The sequence below is a fragment of the Mangifera indica genome, chromosome 4 (genome assembly GCF_011075055.1).
Source record: "Mangifera indica cultivar Alphonso chromosome 4, CATAS_Mindica_2.1, whole genome shotgun sequence".
NCBI lineage: Eukaryota > Viridiplantae > Streptophyta > Magnoliopsida > Sapindales > Anacardiaceae > Mangifera > Mangifera indica.
Genome location: NC_058140.1, coordinates 20,741,469 through 20,765,908, shown reverse-complemented (window position 1 = coordinate 20,765,908; position 24,440 = coordinate 20,741,469). Strand labels below are relative to the sequence as shown.

The 24,440-nt window shown below is 35.9% G+C and overlaps 3 protein-coding genes across 6 annotated transcripts; 2 read left to right on the top strand and 1 right to left on the bottom strand.

Annotated features, from left to right (window-relative positions):
• Positions 1 to 1,934: 1,934 nt before the first annotated feature.
• On the bottom strand, positions 1,935 to 4,825 carry LOC123213112 (protein IQ-DOMAIN 11). Of its 3 annotated transcripts, none has more exons than XM_044632473.1 (6): positions 4,497 to 4,825; positions 4,121 to 4,310; positions 3,680 to 4,051; positions 3,334 to 3,549; positions 2,869 to 3,000; positions 1,935 to 2,769 (listed from the first exon to the last, which is right to left on the bottom strand). In XM_044632473.1, exons 2-6 carry the CDS (start codon positions 4,193 to 4,195, stop codon positions 2,149 to 2,151), a joined length of 1,416 nt encoding a protein of 471 aa, XP_044488408.1. In that variant the 5' UTR covers positions 4,196 to 4,310; positions 4,497 to 4,825; the 3' UTR covers positions 1,935 to 2,148. The 3 variants fall into 3 exon arrangements, with proteins under 3 accessions (XP_044488408.1, XP_044488407.1, XP_044488406.1); XM_044632472.1 differs by having other exon boundaries at positions 4,121 to 4,294; positions 4,497 to 4,824; XM_044632471.1 differs by having other exon boundaries at positions 4,121 to 4,290; positions 4,497 to 4,824.
• A 2,962-nt stretch (positions 4,826 to 7,787) lies between these two features.
• Positions 7,788 to 10,695, top strand: LOC123212970 (bifunctional endo-1,4-beta-xylanase XylA-like). The gene is made up of 2 exons (XM_044632250.1): positions 7,788 to 8,076; positions 9,275 to 10,695. Exons 1-2 carry the CDS (start codon positions 7,986 to 7,988, stop codon positions 10,420 to 10,422), a joined length of 1,239 nt encoding a protein of 412 aa, XP_044488185.1. The 5' UTR covers positions 7,788 to 7,985; the 3' UTR covers positions 10,423 to 10,695.
• An 8,728-nt stretch (positions 10,696 to 19,423) lies between these two features.
• On the top strand, positions 19,424 to 23,844 carry LOC123212964 (pentatricopeptide repeat-containing protein At4g20740). 2 transcript variants are annotated; one of them, XM_044632234.1, is made up of 3 exons: positions 19,424 to 23,128; positions 23,290 to 23,443; positions 23,521 to 23,844. In XM_044632234.1, exon 1 carries the CDS (start codon positions 20,603 to 20,605, stop codon positions 22,763 to 22,765), a length of 2,163 nt encoding a protein of 720 aa, XP_044488169.1. In that variant the 5' UTR covers positions 19,424 to 20,602; the 3' UTR covers positions 22,766 to 23,128; positions 23,290 to 23,443; positions 23,521 to 23,844. The 2 variants fall into 2 exon arrangements, with proteins under 2 accessions (XP_044488169.1, XP_044488168.1); XM_044632233.1 differs by having other exon boundaries at positions 23,290 to 23,844.
• The last annotated feature ends 596 nt before the right edge of the window (positions 23,845 to 24,440 follow it).

Sequence of the window (24,440 nt, the reverse complement as noted above, 5' to 3'; positions counted from 1 at the left end):
TAGGTTTTGTATGCTATTTGTCGGCCACATAGTAATATTTCACACACACACAGACACACATGTGCGCATATATATATATATACACACTTATAGATGTTATCTATACATGAACATATTGATTAAAAACCTTTGGCTCCTATTTGAAAAGTTTGACATCAACACAACCTCAAATCATAGGATTTTGAGAGAACGATTGACATTGTCTCTAAAAACGATATTATTATTGATGTTGACTTAATTTGTATATAATAAATTATTTAAAGTCACAAGGTATTGTCTATTTGATTTTTGTTGGTCTCACAATTTTGCCCAAAAAAATATTTGAGAAAGAAAGAGATAATAAATTAATATTGACCCTCAACTCTATTCAGTATGAAATTTTTGGTGTTGACAATACTCCTTCTGAAAGTCCATTTGCTATATTTACATTGGTTGGTTGGGTCTAGAACAATTGACCCATGCTTAACTTGAGATGCATGCAACTCTCTCCCTTTTGATTTGGAATCTGTCATACTCAAGTTCAATTATTGTAAAGGTAGTATTAGTTAGTGAAGCTAATCCTTAGAGACTCCATCCTTGGAGCATAGGTCTATTTTCTCTCTTTTGAAATGCATCAAGTTGCTTCAAAGTTGAAACTTGCTTTCTACAATTTCAATGATTTAGTTGTTCTGAGTATGATATCAAAAAGTACATGACTTGGTGGAAGCCATAAAACACTCTTTTGGTTCTAATTATACTGTTAAGGGTGGATTTGATATGAGATGATTTAATAATTTGAACGAGTCAATTATAAATTAAAACTTTAACTTAATAGATAGACTCATCTATTCATTTGATAATACTATTTATTTTATTGATAATATTTTTTATTTCTTTGATGATTCTATTCATCTCACCAATAGCCCTCCAATTAAAATATTATGCATTAGCTCGCATGAGCTCAAGCTCGACTTATTCAAATCATTATAAAAAAGAATAATAAGAATTGTCAACAAGGTGAGTTCTAATGCGTTAATGTCAACATGATAAGAGAGTTAGAGTCGAGCAAAACTATGGATCAAGTTTGAGCAACTCTTATCAAATCTATTTCTGGATAAAAAATGAACAAATTCGGTTTGCTTGAATTGTTAGAGAAGAAGAAGAATTATTGGAAAGGAAGCAGAAAACTCGTTGGAGGATAAGAAAAATAATTGTCAGCAAGGTTAGTTCTAGTGCAATGACATCAACATAATGAGAGGGTTTAAGCTGAGCTAAATAATTATCTAAGCTTAAATAACTCAAATCAAATTCATCTCTAATTAAAAGAATAATTTTGTTACAAGGTTAGGTGAGCACTAGATAGGCTGGGTTGGGTATAATGGATTTACTGTTATAAAACATTACTTTTAGGGCTAGCCCACTCTGAATGGATGTTAATGGAATGGCTAAGTGCACTAAACCCAAGCAGTGGTCGTACTATAGCCTAATTACATGTATTATTATCAGCATCTGGACCCAGCAGCATTCAGCTCTAGGTCCAGGAATCGGCAGGAGACAATGAACATAACAACAATATATTCAGGCATTACTGTTATAAAACATTACTTTTAGGGCTAGCCCACTCTGAATGGATGTTAATGGAATGGCTAAGTGCACCAAACCCAAGCAGTAGTCGTACTATAGCCTAATTACATGTATTATTATCAGCATCTGGATCCAGCAGCATTCAGCTCTAGGTCCAGGAATCGGCAGGAGATAATGAACATAACAACAATATATTCAGGCATTAATGATGGAGTTGTTCTCGCATTTTGCAGTTTTTACTCTGGCATTTTAATTTGTTAGGAAGAAGTCAATATAACTTCTCACATATGTATTATTTTCACTCCCTTTCTATCATAATGACAAGAACTTAAATGAATTGATTAGCTCGTAAGAATATTAACATGATAGCGTCTCAAAGATGCTAAGATGTTTCATTCATATGACTATGCAGAATCTGAACATTGAAAGGAACTGTTATTTGGAGAAGGGAACAGACATTGTGCTACTGTTTAATCCATCCAGATTATTAGTAATTACAGAACTAACTTTGGACTTCAAGCCAACTAAATTAACTAATCAAAGATTCTCCTTGGACTTCTAGCACTCAAAACTCAACCACCAAAATCATCCGTAGGTACTTTGTCTTTCCCAGTTCAGTATAGAGCATTCTGAATTAAAGCTGAGATCATTCGCTGCCTTGATTGAAAGTGATTTTACGGGACCTTGAACACCCTTCAAGCCAGGAGATCTCTGCTGATAAACACTAGGCCTGCCAGTGCCTATCCTACTACAACTTGAAACTTCGCTTCTGATTGGAGATACTAATGAAAGCCTATTCTTACATGGCGAATAGCTTTCGGAATAAGTATCAAAACTGCTAGTCCTCAGTTTCGGTGAGCTCATTGATCTTGCTTTTGCCTTGGCTGATTCAGTTGCTGCCATGTATGTTGGAACTACAGGAGAGGTAGAGAATGAGTTTTCTTCTCCGAGTGAGCACTTCCTTCGATGCATTGACCTTTGCTGAACTAATGATGGTGAATCCAATCCTTCAACCTGATATTGTCTCTGGAGATTTTTCAGTCTCAGCCCTTTTCCTACGTATTCTTCTTTTGCCTTTCTATCTGAAGTCCACACTGTGTCCAAATCTTCAAGCTCTTTACTCTTCATTACTTGTGTATCGACCCATTGCTCTAGCCAGAATCTCCATCTTCCACTAACCTTGTTCTGTTCTGATTCAGCTGATTTCTACACAAATTTTTGCATGCTTGATATTACAATTCAATATGTAAAAAAAACAAGAAGGCTGAAAAATGAACCACTTGACTTAAGAGCTTAATTGTTTACCCTATGGCTGAACGCGTATTCCTTCGCCCGTTCTCTCTTGATAAAAGCTTCTTTCTTGCTTTGGAACAATGCATCTGCCTCTTCCTTTGTCAAAGTGCTGTCATCCCATCTTCTTCGACTGTTTGAGTCCATCTGAAATTCAATTTCATTTGCCAACTCAATTAGACTCATAACATATTTTATTGAGAAATTAATCCACCAGCAAGCTGTGATTGCTCTAGTCCTTTTAAGGGTCTGCCTATCCATATCTATGGCAAAATTATTGAAGCTAAATATAAGAATACTTCATCAATATATGAACAAATTAGGTGATATTGATATAAGGAGTTCAAAAGGACATGAAATCTCAGGATTTAGCAGAAAAATATAGACATCATAAAAAGGAATGGCGACTTGAACCTGTGTATAATGATATTGTAAGACGAGTTCTTAACATTACAGCTAACTTATTGTTAGCAAACCAACCTTAATGATCTTGTCCTTCAGAGTCTGCAACTGTTTAGATGCATCACAATGCCAAGCACCTGTCATTCCATATCTCATTGCACAGACCTGTGACTGGATATTTACAATGGACTGCAGGCATTTGAGAGTAGTAATAGCTTGGCGCCTCACGTTTTGACCTCTAATAATCGCTTGAAGCTTCACTATGCCCTTCAATGCCCTCAAAGCTTTCCTTGCCTGCAGAAGATCTGATTAATTACCAGAACTTTGTAATGTACAAGCAATTCAAGAAACGGATTCCAAAAGATCTGATTGAAAAAGAGAGTGCATTTCCATATTGAAGAAAAAAAGGTTCAAAAGAATTTACAAGGTAACCCCGAAATGCAGTTTGAATTTTAATGGCAGCAAGTTCCTGGATCTTCCTCTCATATTGATTAGTTAACTGAGGAGCATCAATTTTAATTTCAATGGGGGAGTCTTCTCCTTTTTCTCTTTCACATTGATGAAGTGATTCAGGGGTTCCAGTAAGTCTCACAACCTCAGCTGCAGCCTCAGCAGCAGCCACAGCTGCTTCCGCCGCAGCAGCTGTGGCAATGGCTACTGTTAGAGCATGCTTGCTATGCTCTTCCTCTGCTTCACTAAGCGTTCTGCCTTGTGATGCTATCGATGGCGCTGCTGCGATGTTAGGCAACCCTTTGATCTTTGGCCTTCCAAATATCCATTTCCTTTTCTTCTTCTCCTGTTATTGCTTGTAACACTATGTTACACAATCAATTAAGCATCAGGAGATTCTAAAGACAGCACATACCTTTTCAGATTTTGAACCTGTGTCGGAAGTAAAGAATCTTTTTACCAGATTGAACCAGCTCTTCTTCTTTGCCATTGCAGAACCATCACTTGCGCAACACTTGAGAGAAATTCTTCTAGGTTTTCATGACTATGCTACATGTGCATGTAAGCAATTAAGGATCCATATGGCTGGCTAGACATGAAGCAAACTAATCACCAACCTAAATTAGATGAACTTTATAGAGCCGAACGGTATATTTGCTGAATAGTAAAGGGCAGGATTATAAATCTAAGAAAACACTAAAACATATCAAAGTCACCACTATTAATGCATTTCCCATATCTAAATAAGAAATGAAAATAAGATTGTTAAGATATGCAATCCAGTATCTTACCCATCTGCTGAAATATAGTGATCCAGTTAGTCAATAGAAACAGCTTCCTTGATTTCAGATAACAAATACCAAGAAGGATAGTGGGAAAGTACCATCAAGCTTCTTGTTTTTCTTTTTCCTAAAGCAAAACTGAAACCACCAACACTGAGAAGAATGTTAAAAATTATGAGCTGATAAGATGATCAAGCTGGTACGTTTGTGTATTAGATCAATCATTCATGTTTTTCTTATTCCGAGGGAGAAGTGTCATGTTCTGTTCAAGTTGTGGGCCTTTAAGCACGCTAAATAGAAAAAAGAAAAAATTAAAAAGGCATCACCATTGGGAACCTCTTGATGAATTATGAGAATGCCTTGTGAGCTTCATGGGGCCTCCCCATCTCCTTCCCACCCTCACTTTACGCAATTGCAACAGACATTTTCAAATGTCTGCTGGGTACAAAATTACAACCCTATCCTTGACCTGGCTTCATTCAAAGAAGTATCGTGTGTCTATATATATATATTTATATAAAATGATTAGTCGAATGGTCTGATCTGTATTTATCACCGAAAACCACTGTTTCTGTTCTGAAATCCCCAATGAAACAAACATTTAAAATGCAGAAATACTCAACATGGTGGAAATCTTGATACGGGACAAAACATGGATAAACAATGGTGAAAATTTTACTATGGATGAAGAATATTACAAGATGAAGAAGATATTTCTTGATTGTCTAGCTCTTAAGTTTAGCTTTATATACATTCACTTCAACACAACTTTAATATACAAACACTACCGGATTGATCCTTGACATATGTACTCGTAGTTAGCTGCATTTACTCGATTGTATACGGATTTCTACAAGTTATGTGATGGGCATGTTACCAAGCACTGACATTACATTCCTTTGGCGTTATGGTCAAGTTATGTTTTCTTGAAAAAACTAAAGACTATTCCTCAAAAAAAGAGTACAGGCAGTGGAAATGGTAGTGCGCATACAGAGTGTGGCAGGCAGAGAGGCATTATTGAGGGGAGTGAGAAAGAATATGCAGAAGAGAAGCAGAAGCAGACAAAGCAGCCTTGTGTTTGCGAGGGAGAACCGAATTTACAGCTATTAAAGGGCCCTAGAATAGAATAGTAATCAAGGCTTTTGTCATTCTCTTCCACACATCCAGAACGGAACCATCTTTTAGAAAAAAGTATAAGAATATTTCTCTTTTTCCTTTCACAGGCACAACACCAAATCTATCCTGCTTCACGGTTGATGCGTTTACCTTCTTTGGCTACTATCCTTATTGTCCATTGAATGTCAATGAAAAAAACACAACTGTATATATATTCGATTTGAATTGAGTTCGAATAAGACTAGTTTGAGATTGTAGAACTAATGCTCTAACACAACTATAGGATTAGATCTAATCTAAGGTACTTTGGTTTGACTCAATTCGAATTCAGTTTGAATCTCTCTCTAACAATATTGTTTATCCAAATCAGAAAGTGATATTATTTATCTCACTAGTGATATTATCATTTTATCAATAACCCTCCAACAATATTTTTAGCTAATTCAACTAAATATTATAGATATAAATAAACTCTAACTAATCCGTATTTGAGTTTTAATTTGTCCGAAATTATCCATAATCCCCTTTAAAATAAAATAACTTTGGTTTATATCATTCTAAAGTTGATCTAATAAAAGAGTCAATTTCTAGGTAATCGGTTTGATAAATTAGTAGTATAATCACAACTCATGTTATTTATCTAATTCAATTTTATTTCAAGATTTAACTTAATTCAAACCAATTTAACGTGAATTCTCACTTGAATTTTTCAATCCAATCCATTACCATAAAAGATAGTTTATTGGGAGGGTATAAATATTTCAATAAGGTTATACAAAGAATTTTACTGATCTTTTAAGATATTTTAATTATATTTGTAAGAATATTATGAAAGTGACACAAAAAGTTGACCATACGTGGTTTGACCATACATCTCAAGAGTATTAACCAAAAGAAGGATTAGGGCTAAATTTGATCAAAGTTGTTTGACTTTGAATTCGAATTTAGATTTATCAAGTTTGATTAAAAATTGTATTTATTTTCATAAACAAGTTAATCAAACCGATTCGGATATTCGAGTTTTAAACTAATTCAGATTAAATTCAAAGTTAAATTATTTTTAATCGAGTTTAAGTTTTAAATAATTTTTTACCTTAAGAGAGCTAATGGGTATTAGACTTTTTAGTTGGACATCGCTAATCCATATACCATTGTTTTAAAAACTCATATCAGATTAATTGATAGAATCAATTTGATTAACACCTAATAGTAAGTGATTCATTCAATTCAACTATAAGCCGATTTGATTAAACCATTATGTTGATGTTATCTTATTGTTTTGCAATTTGATCAAATTTTTATATAATATGTTTTTAAGTTTGTCAAGTTGGAGAGTGGTCTCTTTTGTAATTTTTTTAGACTCAAATCAAATTCATCTGGTAAAAATATATGATCGTATGCCACAAAACTACAATTTTATTTAGTTGTTTTAATGTTTATTTATACAATTGATCCATATGATTGATCAAGACCTAAATTTAATTAGAGTAGTCAATACTTAGAACCAACCGTTACACAAAGTCAGTTTGATTATGCACGAAAACATTGCCATACACCCAAAATGCTACTGTTATAGCTAGAAACCAAACCATCGCATTGTTTTATTACATAACACCCCTATGTTTTTTAAGAATAATCTTGCAGCCCGATAATCCTACGGGGTGTGTTAGGTTTACGAGGATAATAAATCGTTTTAATAATTTATCTTTTATTATTGATATTATTTTATTTGGTTTACTTAATAATAATAAATTACAATGATTTTTTAATCATTAAGTTGACACGATAGATAATATAGACTATATAAAGATAATTTAATTATCACATTTATTTTAATATTAAAATATTATTGAAAATGATTTAATTTTATTATAATTTAATTTTTAATAAATTTATTTAATATCTTAAATATATTTAAATAAAATAATATCTTAATATTTTTTTATTATTACAAATTAAGCCTAATAATTAATTTATATAAACAATTTCTCCCACAGCCCAAAAACAGAATTAATTTATACATAATCTTTTGATTTGAGTAATAAAAGATTATTTGGGTGAAACGTTACAAGTAAATAAGGATGTATGTAGTAATGTTTTGAAGTAAAAGCTATCAATTTAATTTAAAGAACTTGAGGGTCAAACAGGTAATAAAACTCGTATATAAATTGTAAATATCTGTATCAGACAGCTGCCCCAGGAAACGTCGAACTGAACTCTCTATCTGTCAAAAATCTTTTCTTTTTCTTGTTCCATAAGTTTTTCTCTCACTGTTCGATCGAGGAGTTCTCTATTCTCTTTGTACATTTTGAATTGCAATGTGGTTCTCTTAGTGAGTCGATTTGAAAAGAACCAGATAGAGAGTTTTGCGGTTGTTTTGTGATGGGAAGTTGGAGAAATCGACCTAGATTTTTCAATCGACAAAGAGTTCCAAAGTCACCTCCTGAATATGACAAAGACCCTTATTCTTCAGGTATAATTATTGATGGGTTTTAAATCTTGACCTGAAAACATATCTTCTGTTCTGATTGATTTGATTTGATTTTTTTCTGTTGTTGTATTGTGGTAATTCAATCGTTGCTGTGAAATTTTGAACTTAATATGGACTGAATTTGGGTAGGAGCGTTATGCATAAACTGAAATAAAAAAAAAAAAAAACCAATAATGCATAAATATAAAAGGAAGTGAAGAGATTTAGAAATATTCGATTGTAGGTTTTTTATTTTTTATTTACTTTTGGGGCAATTAGCGATTACTCATTACTAAATTTGTATCTTTTTGAGGTTTTTGCTGTAATAGGCATTACTTGTACTGATTTTCTGATATAAAGATGACTTTATTTTTAGCTCTGAATGGTATGCGTTTGGTTCTAGTAAATATGCAATTTCATATTTTTCTTTAAAATTTTTGTTTTGGTTCTAAGATTCCATATATTTACCATTGTTATCTTCTTTTTCTTATTTTTGAGTTTGTATAACTTTTAAAGGTCTTTAATGGTATTTGGAAGCTACCTCTAGTTAAAATTAACAGAAATGCAATGTGCACCCTGTTTTATTCATTTAGGTACTTAGATGATATGTTATCATGTGATTGAGTATTACTTTATCTTAATTCAAAACTACTCAATTACATGATAACATATTATCGAAATACCCAATTGAGTACTTAAAATTGATGCACCATGCACATAGTTTCATTATAAAAATAATGTGGCAATATTTGGTGTACTGCATTCTGTAGCTACAATAGGCATGGACAGGAACACAATCACCTCTTTGTCATGCAGCAAATGTGCAATGGGAAAGTTTATTAATACATACTTTCACTCTCCTTAGCAAACTGCAATTTGAACTCCTACTTTGACACAAGCTTTCAACTGCATATTAAGAAAACAATTTGTATCTTCTATTGCTTCATTTGGCTATTGTTGTCAGCTTAATATAATATGATGGTCTCCAGGATACTTTCCCTAAACTGTAATATTTGCACATCCATTTTGACTTAAGTAGAACAACTCTTGCTTGTTCAAATAGTTGGGATTTCTGTGGTTCCTTAAAACTATATGTACAATGGTTAAATCTGGTACCCTTTTTTTCCTGTGTTATCCTTTAGAAAAGATAATGGATTTGTTTAAATTCTTGTTTCATAATTTAATGTGTTTCATTTAACAGGGTCTATTGAAGATGGTACACCTTTGTGGGAAAAGAAATTTTGCTTTTTGATTGGTTCAGTACCCTGGCAGAAGGTTGTGCATACCAAAAAGTTTATGTATAGCAATAATGTACTCAACTGGGATGACTCAGCTGGCAAGGAGGCATTTAATAATGCAAAAAATCGTTTTTGGGCTGAGATCAATGGCTTCCCCTGCAACATATCTCTCCCGGACCCTGATATTTATATTGATGAAATAAATTGGGATCCTGACATTGATCCTGAACTGATTAAGAACTTAGAATCTGTTTTCTTTGATCCTAATGATGAAGAAAACAAGAGAAGGTTTGAGCATGGAAACAAGAAGTCAAGAAATTTAACTGCTGTTGCTTCAAAAAGCTGTAATGGAAATTCTGAAATCATTGACAATCCTTGGGAAAGTAACAACTGTGTGCAAGGTAGGGACAACTTGAAGGATGAAGCACAGGACAGGAACCGATGGGGTAACAGTAACAATAATTTGAATACATATCAGGATGGCAATCCTTGGGAGAGAAGCTTTACGCAGAGTGATGAAGATGTGAACGCCGAAGTACATGGCTGGAACCAGTGGGAAAATAAAGACAATAATTCTATGAATTTAAATTGTGATTATAATCCCTGGGAACTCAACCTTAATAAGTGTAATGAAGCTGTAAAGAGCAATGCGTGGGGAAAGTCTCGGGGCTGGGATCAGTGGGTAAACCATGTCGATCAGTTTAGTAATTGGGCTAACAATGCCAGTTCCTGGAAGCCTAGTGAAAAATGGGGTGACATTGGGACTAATTCTGGGTGTTGGAATCCGCAGAAGTCCTGGAAGTTGAATAGTGGTGACAATCCTTCGGATCACTACTTTGTTCAGAATGGTGAGCCTCCTAAAGATAGAGGATGGCGAACTCGTGGAGGCAATGCACGGAGTTGGAAACAACAAGACAAATATAGAAGTGCGCCAAAACATTCAGAATTTGGAAGATGTGATTGGGGTTGGGGAGCCCAGAATGAGTGTCGTCAGAAGAGGGAAGGCTCTCATCTAACTAGTTACAGGGGCTATGGATATCAGCAAGACTATAGGCAAACGGGTCAGTGCTGGAGGAGCAGAAATGCTAACAAGAGGGTTTCACTTGGGTAGCTACTAGCCAGTGATGTATTGTAGTAGGCCTTCTGTTCACCGGCGAGCCACCCCAGCGGTTTATATATGTGGTGAGGCCTGTTTATTTGCGGCATTGTGTGAAAACTTGTTTTGCACAATGTTTATGTATTGTTTCTTTGCCTATTATTGATTTGAGGTTAATTATGTGCTTCTTGTATGCGAATTATTCTACACGGCCACAGCGGATTGAAGAGGCGATTTAATGAATAACATGACAGGATAAAATGAGCTCAGCAGCTTAACTTTTTCTCATATAGTTCTCTATTCAATCCCTTTTTGTGACAGACTGGGACAAGTTCTTGCCATTTCATTAAGCCATTTTATTAGTGAATTTAATTCTTGGAAGAAACTAGGTGTGGATTTGAACCAAGGAGTTCTTATTGATAACTTTTCGATAAAAATCTCTAACCAGTTTAAATTTAACTCAAATTTGGTTTGGGCGAATCATAATAAATTCGAGTTAGTCCCTACTGAGATATGAAGTTAAAATTCAACCTTAAAACTTCGTTCGAAACCACTCAAGCTAGAGCGGATGGGATCACCGTGAATTGAAATTCAACGGTGCAAAACTGTTGGTATATGTAAACAAAATGAAATGATGGGCCAGATTGCAGTGCTATAAAGCTGAAAGGACAATGCTACACTTCAAGATAACTATGAGGGCCTTTCTGTAATTGTCCCTCAAACATATAAAAATGCACAATGACTGTAAACAATTAGGGTTTTCGTTTATTCTTTCAGTATGAAATACACAGCAGCCTTCTAGAATCCTCTCCTCTCTTTCTATGATTTTTCTGCTACTCTAGGGTTTTATCTTTATACTTGATCTATATTTGTTGATTTCCTGTTAGTCTTTGTTGATTTCCTGTTAGTCTAGGGTTTTATCCACATGGTATCAGAGCGCGAGCCAAACGGCGGGTTTAACAGCCTAAGTGTTCCTGGATACAAGTGACAACGCACCCAGCCAAGAATCGGCTGAGCCGAAAGGCAGGTTTAACAGCCTAGGTGCTTGCACTTAAGCGGGGGTGTTAAGGACTCAAATAAGTGTTGTGGATTGGACCTTAACATAAGCCAATTGGTTTTATGTAACATGGGTTTCAATCTACACACTTGTAAGCACAATTTATATTTCCACATGGTATCAGAGCTACAGACCATCGTCATTTACCTGGGAATCAAGAGGTAGCGCTTTGTTTTGTGATTAAAAGAAAAGTAAGACTCAGTCACGCTTGGTAAATCTCTCATTTCTCTTTATTGATGTTTCATGCGAATAATAATTGATTCATTAGCCTTACTGTTTATTTTTTTTGTTTTTTTGTTATTTTGTCTCAGTGTGAATGAATATGCCTAGATTTTTCTTGGCTTGATGTTATATTGCTTGATCTATTATGAGATTTTTTTACAAGTTTTTCGTTGGTTGGTTTGTGGTGATATATTTTTTTTGCTAGATCTGCTGTGTTTGGTCATTATCTTTGAAATTTTTGCTCATTCTTCACTAGGGTCTTAATGTTCAGTTGTTTTAAATCTACTGTTATTGGGTTATTCGTTGTAGATCTACTCTGTAATGGTGTGATTCTTGTCATTTTTTTTTGTTAGTAAGCTTTTATTCATATATGAGTCTATCATTCTTTATTCTGTTCTGAGTCTTTTACTGGTTTAATATTTTTTTTTGTTTAGTGATGTTTCTTTGAGGACCTTGTTCAGTATTTTGTTTCATAATACTCTGTTTGGCTGTGTGAGCTAATGATCTTGCCTATCAGTGTATGTTGACATTTTTTTTTGTTTTGCATCATTAGTGTGTCGTATGTTTTCTTTAAGAGTATGTCATTGCATAAGTTGCCTCACTGTTACATCCGCTGGAAACCTCTGGGTGCAGTGCTACTGGCGCGAGAGACAAAGGTTTTTACCTTTAGTCCCTAAGGTGTAACGAAAGCCTTGTAACAATGACGCAATCTATATCAATGGCATACTTTAATGGTTGCTTAGATGCCTAATTTTGCATGTTGATTTATTTTCTATAATTTTTTTCTCTCTTAATAACTTGTTTCCCTTTTTCAGGATTATTTTTTTTTCTGTTTATTCTCTCATGGAAAACTCACCAAATATCACTGTTAACTCAAACCCTAGTGGAAGTCAGACTGCTTCTATTACTCCTGGCCCTTCCACCTTTTCCTCTAGTCTTCAATCTATCACACCAAAACTTGATAGAACCAATTATAGTTTCTGGAGGTCTCAAGTATTATTTTCTGTCGGAGCTCATGATCTAGAGAGTCATCTCTTAGGGTATACACCTTGTCCACCACCTTTCATACAAGTTCCTGCAACTCCACCAAATGAAGTCCCCACTGTTACCCAGAGGCTGAACCCTGAACATGCTATCTGGCAAAAGTTAGACAAGCAACTGGTTAGCTGGTTGTTATCTTCCATCTCAGCTAGCATGTTCAGAGTTATATCTAAATGTCACTATGCTCATGATCTTTGGGTTACCTTAGAGAATGAATTTCATTCTGAGTCTAAGTCCCAACTCCTACATATTAAGACTTTACTTCAAACCACTAGGAAAAATAGTCTTAGTATAAATGAGTATGTTACTCAAATGAAAGAATATGGGGACATTCTTCTTTCTGGTGGTCAAAATGTTACTGATGAAGAACTTTTAAATCATATATTAGATGGTCTCGACTCTGATTATGATCCAGTTGTTGTCATGCTAAATTCTAGGCTAGAGTCTAAATTTGACAAACCAACTCTGCAAGATGCTCAATATCATCTTCAAAAACATGAGTTGAGGCTTAAGAGAAGCCAACAGAGTCTGAACAACAATGTGTCGCTTGAATTTCACACTGCTAACTCTGCCAATCTTGTGAAGCAGTCTGACCAACCCACGGGTTCTGTTAATATGGTCCAAACTCCCAATCATCAGCAGCATCCATCCACTTTACATTCTACACAATCTGTCCCATACAACAACGTACCATCTCAGTATCATACCTTTCATAGTTTCAATCACTCAAATTCACAATATCCCACTCCTTCTCCACAATCATTCAATCTCTCTACACCATTGCCCTACAACTCTTCTCTAGGATCACGACCTTCACTTCTGCTTGGTCACTCCTCTGGTCATCCCTTCAATTTTGGTTTTTCTAGAGGTAGAGGTAGAGGTAGAGGATATGGTAGGGGCAAAGTGATCTGCCAAATTTGTAATAAACCTGGTCATCTGGCTCTTCATTGCTATTATAGAAATAGTAATCCTCCTAACAATCAGCCTGTTCATCCTCAGTTTTATCCTGGTGCTATGAGTACTCCTTCTCCTACCTACACATACAATAGTGTTTCCTCTTCTCCCTACTACCCATCAGCTCCCCATACATCTTATTATACATCAACACCTACTCCTCAGTCCACTTTTTCCCAACCTCTAACACCTTCATGTCCACCTACCCGTGCTCTACCTCCACCAATTACCTCTGGTGCTCATCAAGCTTACTTAACTCATAATCCCTCTCCTCTCAGACCCTCCAGCTCAATCCCCATTGCTTCTGCTCACTCTGCCTCTACCATAGCAACTCCCTTTACTGTTCAAGATGCTGCCTGGTTTATGGATTCAGGTGCCACTGATCATATCACTTCTGATCCCACTCAGTTGGTCAATTGTTCTCCTTATCAAGGTTCTGATCAACTTCAAGTGGGAAATGGTGACAACTTGAAAATATCTCACACTGGTCAGCTCTCCTTCCCTAGCCTTTTTCAGAATAAAGCTCTATATCTTAAACATGTATTGTGTGTACCAAAAATTACAAGAAATCTTCTTAGTATCTCCAAGATCACTAAGGACAATAATGTTTCTGTTGAGTTTTCTGCTGATCAGTGTGTTATTCGTGATAAACTGAGTCATACTGTCTTACTGCAGGGCAAACTTAAAGATGGTCTTTACCAATTATCTGTTCCCAAGCTGACTGACCATTATATCATCCCTGATCATACTGATGTTTCAACTGCTTCTGATTTTCACAAGCTATCACATGCCTTCATGTCTACAGCTGATACTATACCATTGAATACTACTAGTTTTGGGAATTGTAATGACTTAGACAAAAACAATTTTTTAGTATGTCATGTTAATCATCTTGATGCTTATAAGGATTATCATGCTACTGCTTATTCTCCTGCTATCTCCCCAAACATTACTGGTCTTAATAAAAACTTATTTTCTACTGATCATTGCTTGATGCCTAACTGTCATAATTATCCTGCTCATGTTATCTCTTGCAATGTTGTTGGTCTTAATAAAGATGTGCACTCTGATTGCAATAATTTGTCTTCTTATACTCTGTGGCACACAAGGCTTGGACATCCTCATTCTAAGATTGTTTCCACTGTCATTAAACTTGTTAATCCATCTCACCCTACTTTTTCTTCAAAACCTTTTTGCAATGCTTGTCAATATGGAAAACTTAGTCAAAATTCTTTTCCTGTTTCATCATCAAGAGCTTCACAACCCTTGGAGCTAATTCATACTGACCTTTGGGGACCCTCACCCATTCTTGCTGCAGAAGGCTATAGATACTACATTCATTTCACAGATGACTATTCTAGATTTACTTGGATTTTTCCTTTAAAGCTAAAATCTGAAACTACTTCTGTTTTTCAAGCCTTTCATCTTCTTGTTGAGAGACAATTTAGTGCTAAAATTAAATGTGTCCAATCAGACTGGGGAGGGGAATACAGACCTTTAACTGCATACCTTCAGCAACATGGGATCATCTTTAGACATTCTTGTCCTCATACTCATCAACAAAATGGCAGGGCTGAAAGAAAACATAGACATATTGTTGAAATGGGGCTCACTCTTCTTGCTCACAGTGGTATGCCTCTTTGTTTCTGGTGGCATGCTTTTCAAACTTCTGTTTATCTGATCAATCGGCTTCCTTCATCTGTTCTAAGTTTTAAATCTCCTTTCCAAGTCTTGTTTCACAAATTACCCAACTATTCTGCTCTTAAAGTTTTTGGCTGTGCTGTTTTTCCTTTCTTAAGACCTTTTCATGCTCATAAATTTAATTTCCACACTGAGAAATGTGTTTTTGTTGGATATAGTCCCTGCCACAAAGGATACAAGTGTCTTAACTCTTCTGGCAAGATTTATATAGCTCAAAATGTCAAATTTAATGAATCTGAATTCCCTTTTCATCATGATCCAAACTTTCATACAAGTCATTCCTCCTCTCCCATCACTAATACTGTTTCATTTTCCTCACCCACTTCTGTTTTTCATTTTCCTCCTCCTTCATTAGCACCATTCTCTTCCAATTCCATACATGATACTACCTTCACACCATCCATGTCTATCTCTTCTCCCTCTGATCTATTTCCTCAACCTTCTGCTCCTTCTCCATTAATTTCTTCCAGCCCTCTTCCTCACACAACTACTCATGACCATACCTTAAGATCATTCACTCTTGTTCCCTCTCCTACCTCTCCTTCTCTTGTGCCTTCTACTTCTTCTCCATTGTCTTCTTCCAACTCTCTTCCTCATATAGTTACTCCTTTTTCTTCCACTATGGCTCCTTCTTCATCTATAGGTTTTGACTCTCAGAATTCTAATTTTGTATCTCAACCTCCTTCTACTAATCTTCACCCAATGCTTACTAGATCCAAAACTGGTCATTTACCTAAACCTAGACAGTGCATTACTTCTCTGGCTGCTCGATCTTCTTCTCTTTCTGGTCTCACTGCTTCTGTAAATCCTTCTACTCATACTGAACCTCAAACTGTCCATGAAGCCCTTGCTCATCCTACTTGGAAGCAAGCTATGCAATCTGAATATGAAGCTCTTGTCAAAAATAATACTTGGTCTCTTGTTCCTTGGTCTGCTCAAATGAATGTTGTTGGATGTAAATGGGTGTTCAAGGTCAAACACAATCCTGATGGTAGTGTTCACAGATACAAAGCCCGGTTAGTTGCCAAGGGGTTTCAACAGACACCTGGCATTGATTACTTTGAAACTTTTAGCCCTGTTGTCAAATCTGCTACCATTCGGGTCATTCTCACAATTGCTGTTAGTTATCATTGGGATATTAGGCAAGTTGATGTTAATAATGCTTTTCTCAATGGTGATCTCTCTGAAACTGTTTTTATGAGTCAACCTGAAGGCTTCACTCACTCTGACTCTTCTACCCAGTATGTTTGCAAACTCAATAAGGCTTTATATGGTTTAAAGCAAGCTCCTAGAGCCTGGTTTGATAAGTTAAAAACTGCTCTTTTGTCTTGGGGATTTCTACCTTCAATTGCTGACACTAGTCTTTTCATTTACAAAGCTGATCAGGTCATAGTTTATATACTTGTCTATGTTGATGATATATTATTAACTGGCAATGACAATTCCCTCATAGACAATTTTATTTCCAGATTGCATAATCAATTTGCATTGAAAGATCTAGGATTCTTACATTTCTTCTTGGGTTTTGAAGTCACTAAGACTTCGAATGGTTTGCATTTGGCTCAAACCAAATATGCTACAGATCTTCTTCGTAAAGCCAACATGCATGACTCTAAACCCTGTTCTACTCCTATCACTACTGACACCAAGCTATTCCCCACTGATAGTGCTCCCTATGATCATCCTGCTTTGTATAGAAGTTTGGTTGGAGCTCTCCAATATCTTACTCTCAGTAGACCTGATCTTTCATTCTCAGTCAATAAATTAAGTCAGTTTTTACAAGCTCCTACCCAATTACAATGGAAAGCTTGTAAACGTGTACTGAGATATATTCAAGGCACCCTTAATCTTGGTCTCTTATTTGCTCCTGCCTCCAATCTTCAATTGGAATGCTACTCTGATTCAGACTGGGCCAGTGATCTTCATGACAGAAGATCCACAACTGGGTACTGTCTGTTTCTAGGTACCAATCTCATTCAGTGGTGCACTAGAAAACAAAGAGTAGTGGCATTGTCTTCTACTGAAGCTGAGTATCGTGCTCTTACCCATACTGCCACTGAAGTAGCCTGGATCAGGACTCTCTTTACTGAGTTAGGACTTCACATCCTAACTCCTCCTGTTATCTGGTGTGATAATCAGAGTGCTTTGGCCTTGTCTTCCAATCCTGTTTTTCATGCTCGAACCAAACACATAGAAATTGATGCCCATTATATAAGAGATCAAGTGGCTGCCAAACATCTTACTGTTCAATATGTTCCCAGTGATCATCAGAAGGCTGATATTCTGACAAAAGCTCTGCCTGCTCACAAATTTGAATATTTTCGAAATGCCTTACAGGTATCTTCTGTTATCCCATAATATAAATCTCTCTGTCTCCTTCTGGATTGAATTGTTGTCTTTCCTTCTTTTTTTTTTTCTCTCTAATTTTTTTTTGGTTCATTTGGCAATTTTCTGCTTTATATGAACAGTAACTTCGACTTCTATAAAAGCTTTGGCTCTGTCTCTCTATTTCTTTGTTGTTTATCTGGAGCTCAAGTTTTTTTTAGCTCTTTATCATTAGTGTTACAAATTCTCTATCCTTATTGTCCTCTCTTTTTCTTTGTTGAACTTTCTAAGTCTGTCTAATTGTTGAAGACCTCTACCTTTTTCTTTGTTCTCAATCTCTGGTCATTAAAGTTCTCTTGATTCAATTGTGTTCTTTTTTTGTTGTTGGTCTCTATTCCTTTTTATCTCTTCTTCATTGCTCCCTTCTCTTGTTTTCATTTTGAATCAAGAATGTATCATTTATATCTTCTTTTGTTTGGGTCAGATTTTTCTTTCTCTTTCTCTTCTTGGTTATTCTGAGTCTTTGATAGAAAGGAGAAAATTGGTGAGTATCAAAATAGAAAGAGGCAGATGTCAATCAGGTGAGTATCAAAATAAAAAAAAGAGAGGAGAGGTCAATTTTAAAAAAAAAAGAAGAGAGATTCCTAAAATAAGAGAGCGAAAATGGCATCTGGAAAAGTGAGTGAATAAGTATCAAAATAGTGAGTGCCTATCACAGAAAGCATCTTTACTAGGAAAGCAATTTCAGGAGTGGTAGTGAGTGCCTATCACAGAAAGCATCTTTACTAGGAAAGCAATTTCAGGAGTGGTGATTTTTTAAAAAAAAGGAGGGTGAAGGACAGAGAATGAGTGCAATAAACTCAAAACAGAGGGAGTGCAAATGATTACTGTGAGAGAAGAAAATAAGAATTTTTCAGTTTGTTGTTCTTTGAATCTTTCTGTCAAATTCGAATGGAAGCTGGCAATGATAGTATTCTCTAATTGTTTTGTTAAAAAAAAAGAAGAGAGATTCTTTGTAAAAAAAAAGGAAGAAGAATAAAAAAAAAGGAAGCAGCAAAATGTCTATGATAAAAAAAAAAAAAAAAAAAAAAGAAGATGAGTGATTTCGTTATCTTCCTTCAAAAGAAAACAAAAAAAAAGAGAGAGGTATAAAGCAATTTTTTTGATCACTTGACATTGTGGATAGCATGGGTATAAAATAGAGTACATAGTAAAATTTTTTTTTCTATTTTTTATCCTGCCTAGGGGAATATTCTTGTTACAAGTTTCTCTGTCAGGTTTGTTTACCATCCATAGTTGCGCCCTTTATCTACTATTAATGTCTGATTGTCTTCTTGTTGATGTTATTTCTTGTTTTACATGGGTTGACTTCTATGCCTACACCTTTTTTTTTAGAGTGTATGTTTTTACTTTTCAACAGTACAGAATTATGGTTTCATTCAGTTTTTTTTTTAGGCTTATATTCTTTCTTGTTATTTCTGGTCATTCATTGTATCTACTCTTTACTTGTAACGACATTGTTATCTTCTTGCAAAAAGAGGAAAGGAAAATAATTAAAAAAAAAAGAAAGAGGGAAGAGGAGAAGAAAAGAAGAAAAAGTTAAAAAAAAAGGAATCATAAAAAAAAGAGAGGAAGCAGCAAAATGTATATATAAAAGAAAAAAAAAAGAGATTATGTTATCTTCCTCAAAAAAAAAAGAGAGAGGGTAAAGGAAAGAGAGAACAGAAAAGATGAGAGAATTTCTTGTTAAAGGTTCATAATTTTTCTTGAGCTTCAGAGCATCCAGAAGAGCATTCAGCTTATTCAGAAATAGAGGGCAACAACAACACATAGCTATTGGAGGAGCCTTCAGAAGACAGCCTATCAAAGTCTACAGGAGTGAGAAGCCATCCACTACGGATCAGCAAATTTGAACAGTTCAGAGAAAGCAATAACACACATCCAAGCTGGTTAGAGCATCCAGAAGAGCATTCAGATTATTCAGAAATAGAGGGCAACAACAACACATAGCTATTGGAGGAGCCTTCAGAAGAATAGATCATCAGGACTAAACCAATCACAATTCAGAAGACAGCCTATCAAAGTCTACAGGAGTGAGAAGCCATCCATTACGGATTAGCAAATTTGAACAGTTCAGAGAAAGCAATAACACACATCCAAATTAGAGCTTCAGAGCATCCAGAAGGGCATTCAGAGGAATCTGCAAAAGAGTAAACCAGAAAGCAACAGCACAATCAACAGAGGAATATGCAAAAGAGCAAACCATTCGAAAGACTCATAACAGAGGAGGTTCAGTTTAAGGGGGCATGTTGGTATATGTAAACAAAATGAAATGATGGGCCAGATTGCAGTGCTATAAAGCTGAAAGGACAATGCTACACTTCAAGATAACTATGAGGGCCTTTCTGTAATTGTCCCTCAAACATATAAAAATGCACAATGACTGTAAACAATTAGGGTTTTCGTTTATTCTTTCAGTATGAAATACACAGCAGCCTTCTAGAATCCTCTCCTCTCTTTCTATGATTTTTCTGCTACTCTAGGGTTTTATCTTTATACTTGATCTATATTTGTTGATTTCCTGTTAGTCTTTGTTGATTTCCTGTTAGTCTAGGGTTTTATCCACAAAAACGAAAACTGCATCTAGGTTTTTTCTGTCGCAGAAAAGAGCATAGAACTGCTTCTGTTTGGTTGGAATTGGAGATTTAAAAATAAAAGATAGAGATTCTTAAGAATGAAATATAATTTTGTGATTCTATTTTATTACTGAAATTAAAAGAAAAAAAAGGCATATTCGTCCATGAGGTTTGCGAGAACGCTCATCTCACAGTGTCACTGACTTTACTGAGATAAGCAAGTTGATTTTTTGAAACAACGAGGCCTTCACTGCTGAAAATGCCACCTCAACCGCCACTACCGCCATTGAAACCCTACTTCTTCTACGGTCACCGAAAGCCCTCCCAAAACCGACCCACCGTATACGGTGGCCTGTTTTCCAATCTTCAATCGCTCAAAAACCCAGATCCCACACCCCACCTCCAGTCACAGCCCTTTGACATCCAAAAATGGGACCCACATTACCTCCCCTCTCAAACTCGTACTCGATCACCACCGTCCATCACACCTCTTTCCATCTCTCAACGCCTCTCCCCGATCGCCCGCTTCATCATTGACTCTTTCCGTAAGAACCAATACCGCTGGGGCCCAGAAGTCTTGACCCAGCTGCAAAAACTCCGGCGGGTAACTCCAGACCTCGTGGCCGAGGTACTAAAGGTGGAAAATAACCCTGTACTGGCCTCAAAGTTCTTCCACTGGGCGGGGAAACAGAAGGGTTATAGACATACTTTCTCATCTTACAACGCGTTGGCTTATTGCTTGCACCGCAACAAGTTATTTCGCGCCGCGGATCAAGTCCCAGAATTGATGGAGGCTCAAGGTAAGCCGCCCACAGAAAAGCAGTTTGAGATTTTGATAAGAATGCATAGTGATTGTAATAGAGGGAATAGGGTATATTATGTGTATCAAAAAATGAAGAAATTTGGAGTTGTGCCGAGAGTGTTTTTGTATAATAAAATTATGGATGTATTAGTTAGAACGAATTGTTTAGACTTGGCCTTATCCGTGTATGAGGATTTTAAAGGACATGGATTGATTGAGGAGAGTGTGACTTACATGATTTTGATTAAGGGTTTGTGCAAGGCAGGGAGAGTTAGCGAGATGTTTGAGATTTTGGAGAAGATGAGGGGGAATTTGTGTAAACCGGATGTTTTTGCTTACACAGCAATGCTTAGGGTTTTGGTTTGGGAGGGGAATCTGGATGCATGTTGGCGGGTGTGGGAGGAAATGAGAAAAGATTTGGTTGAGCCGGATGTTATGGCATATGTGACGTTGATCATGGGTTTCTGTAAAGGGGGCAGAGTTGAGAGAGGGTATGAATTGTTCAGGGAAATGAAGGAGAAGGGGGTTTTGATTGACAGGGCGATTTATGGAGTTTTGGTTGATGGGTTTGTGGGAGAGGGGAAGGTTGGGAAGGCATGTGATTTATTGAAGGATTTGGTAGATTCAGGGTACAGGGCAGATTTGGGAATTTATAATTCAATCATTGGAGGATTGTGTAGCATTAAGCGAGTTGATAAGGCTTATAAGCTATTTGAAATTACAGTTCAAGAGGGCATTGAGCCGGACTTTTCGACTGTGAATCCTCTGTTGGTTTGTTATGCAGAAATGAGGAGGATGGATGATTTCTGTAAGTTGCTTATGCAAATGGAGAAATTGAGATTTTGTGTGGTTGATGATCTTGAGAAGTTTTTTGAGCTTATGGTTGGGAAGGAGGAAAAAATAAACGTGGCCTTGGAAGTGTTTGAAGAATTAAAAGGGAAAGGCTATGGTAGTGTTTCAATTTACAATATACTTATGGGGACTCTCCACAAGGTTGGGGAGGTGAAAAAAGCATTATCACTCTTTGATGAAATGAAAGATCTAAATCTTGAACTAAATCCATCAACTTATAGTATTGCGATTCAGTGTTTTGTTGATAGTGGAGATGTCCAGGAGGCTTGCACATGTCATAATAAAATAGTTGAGATGTCTCATGTTCCTTCTGTTGATGCATATTCTTCCTTGGCCAGAGGGCTCTGCAAAATTGGAGAAATCGATGTAGCTATGATGCTAGTTCACGATTGTTTAGGCAATGTTACGACTGGGCCCATGGAATTTAAGTACACACTTACCATTATTCATATGTGTAGGTCAAGGGATGCTGAGAAGGTGATTGAAGTGCTAAATGAGATGATGGAGGAAGGTTGTGCCCTCGATGCTGTTATATGTTCTGCTATAATCTATGGCATGTGCAAATATGGAACATTGGAAGAGGCAAGGAAAGTTTTCACCCATTTGAGTGAGCGTAAACTTCTTACAGAAGCCAATACAATTGTGTATGATGAAATACTAATTGAACATATGAAGAAGAAGACAGCAGACTTGGTCCTATTAGGGTTGAAGTTTTTTGGTCTTGAATCGAAGTTGAAAGCAAAGGGTAGTAGGTTGCTCTCAAGTTGAAATCATGAAACCAAATTCACATTTGGATATTTCTGTGTTTTGATTTCCTGCTAACCTTAGCTATAAAAATATAACATATCTGTGACGCTATATTTCATTTGTGATGGATATATTAGTTGATGTCTTTTATATTTTCTGCCAACATCTATGGAATGTGCAAGAACACAATATGGGACCAGTCAAGAAGAGTTGTTACAAATTTGAGAGTGCTGACATTGAAAGGTTGTCAATACAATTGTATACAATGAACATTAGTTGAATGTATAAATAAGAAGAGAGAGTTGTTGATGCAATCAGGATTGAAGCTTTTCTCAGTGGAATCCAGGGGCAGAATTCTGCTGTCAAGCTTAAATTAGAAGCCAGGTACTGATTTATTTTGCTTTCCTGCTATTTGCATTTAGCATATCTTGTTACAGAGAGTTCAATCTTCAAGTTGGTTTGTCAAGCGCATAACTTTATGCATGTGACATCATTTATAACAGATAAATGCTGGTACATTATTAAGAAAAGGTAATCTGTTACAGGGTTGTGTTGGAGGCCCCTTGTCAACGAATTTATTATTTACTGGTCTTGATTGATTGATGAACATGCACAGAAGACAAATGTACACAATGACACCTGGCACCACGTCCTTCAGACTGGCGAGTCTTGGATAGTGTTGTGCTTACAACTTTTCAGGTCTCCCTGCGTACAGCCGTAATCTATTTTTAGTAATGAAAGTGTTCACTTAAAGCTTTAGTTATTCTGGAATGCAGGTCTTAAACAACATGATTGTTCTTGCTGGCAAATGAGTTCAATTGGAGCACGTTTTGGAGCTAAATCGTCCGAGTGATTTTTGCTGCTGTATTTTTTTTTTTTTTAAATTAAATTCTGGAGATATGGAAAGCTTGCTCAGTGTTGAAAAAGAGCCAATAGAGCAAGCCTGGATTGCTTTTGGTCTGGTCGCCTCTAGACTATTGAGTTTGGTATCCATGCAGTACAACTATAATTTTATTATTTTGAAGGAAATAATTCTTGAATATGTAAATAAACTAAGTAAAGTTGGAATTAATTAATATATACATACAGCCTTCTGACTTTGTTATCACTATTACATACAATGTGAAGCCAGGCGCAAGGATCAACACGGCCTTCGTCCCAGCTTTCAAGTACACCGTTTGGGTCAACCGAAGCTTTTTTTTTTAAAGCAGTAAGAGCGTCCGCTGTTCGGAAAACAAATACGCAGACAATTAAGCTTCAGTTTACTGGCAACATGGCTGAATTGAATTGTACAAAAAAGCTTCAGTTTGTAAAAACAAATTTAAAAAAAAAAAGCTAAGCTCCTTACTTTCTATGGTGCATGTTACAGTCGAAATTACAACGGCCAAAACAGACAGGAAAAAAAAAACAGAAATCTAGATGCCATTGCAAGAGAACTCTGCAACAATTCTTACTAGAGAAGTTGAAGATTAGTGGGTGAAAGAGAAGGGTAAATAATATAAGTGACATAGTAAATAATGTGTCTATACATTATTTAATAATATATATATATATAAAATATGCACCTCCTTACTGAAATAGGATATCGCTAATATTTAATAATATTTACCAACTAATTTGTGTAGCATATTTAGGAAATAGATTGGGATTTTACTAATAAAAATTATTACAATGATTTATTTATTTAAATATTTGA

Bases quoted from the DNA above. Each gene is read 5' to 3' on its own strand.
- LOC123212964 (XM_044632234.1), top strand. From the start codon at position 20,603: ATGCCACCTCAACCGCCACTACCGCCATTGAAACCCTACTTCTTCTAC.
- LOC123213112 (XM_044632473.1), bottom strand. From the start codon at position 4,195: ATGGCAAAGAAGAAGAGCTGGTTCAATCTGGTAAAAAGATTCTTTACT. The intron at 4,052-4,120 runs GTATGTGCTGTC...AAGCAATAACAG, and splicing joins CAGGTTCAAAATCTGAAAAG to GAGAAGAAGAAAAGGAAATG. The intron at 3,550-3,679 runs GTAAATTCTTTT...GATCTTCTGCAG, and splicing joins CTGCATTTCGGGGTTACCTT to GCAAGGAAAGCTTTGAGGGC.
- LOC123212970 (XM_044632250.1), top strand. From the start codon at position 7,986: ATGGGAAGTTGGAGAAATCGACCTAGATTTTTCAATCGACAAAGAGTT. The intron at 8,077-9,274 runs GTATAATTATTG...TTCATTTAACAG, and splicing joins CAAAGACCCTTATTCTTCAG to GGTCTATTGAAGATGGTACA.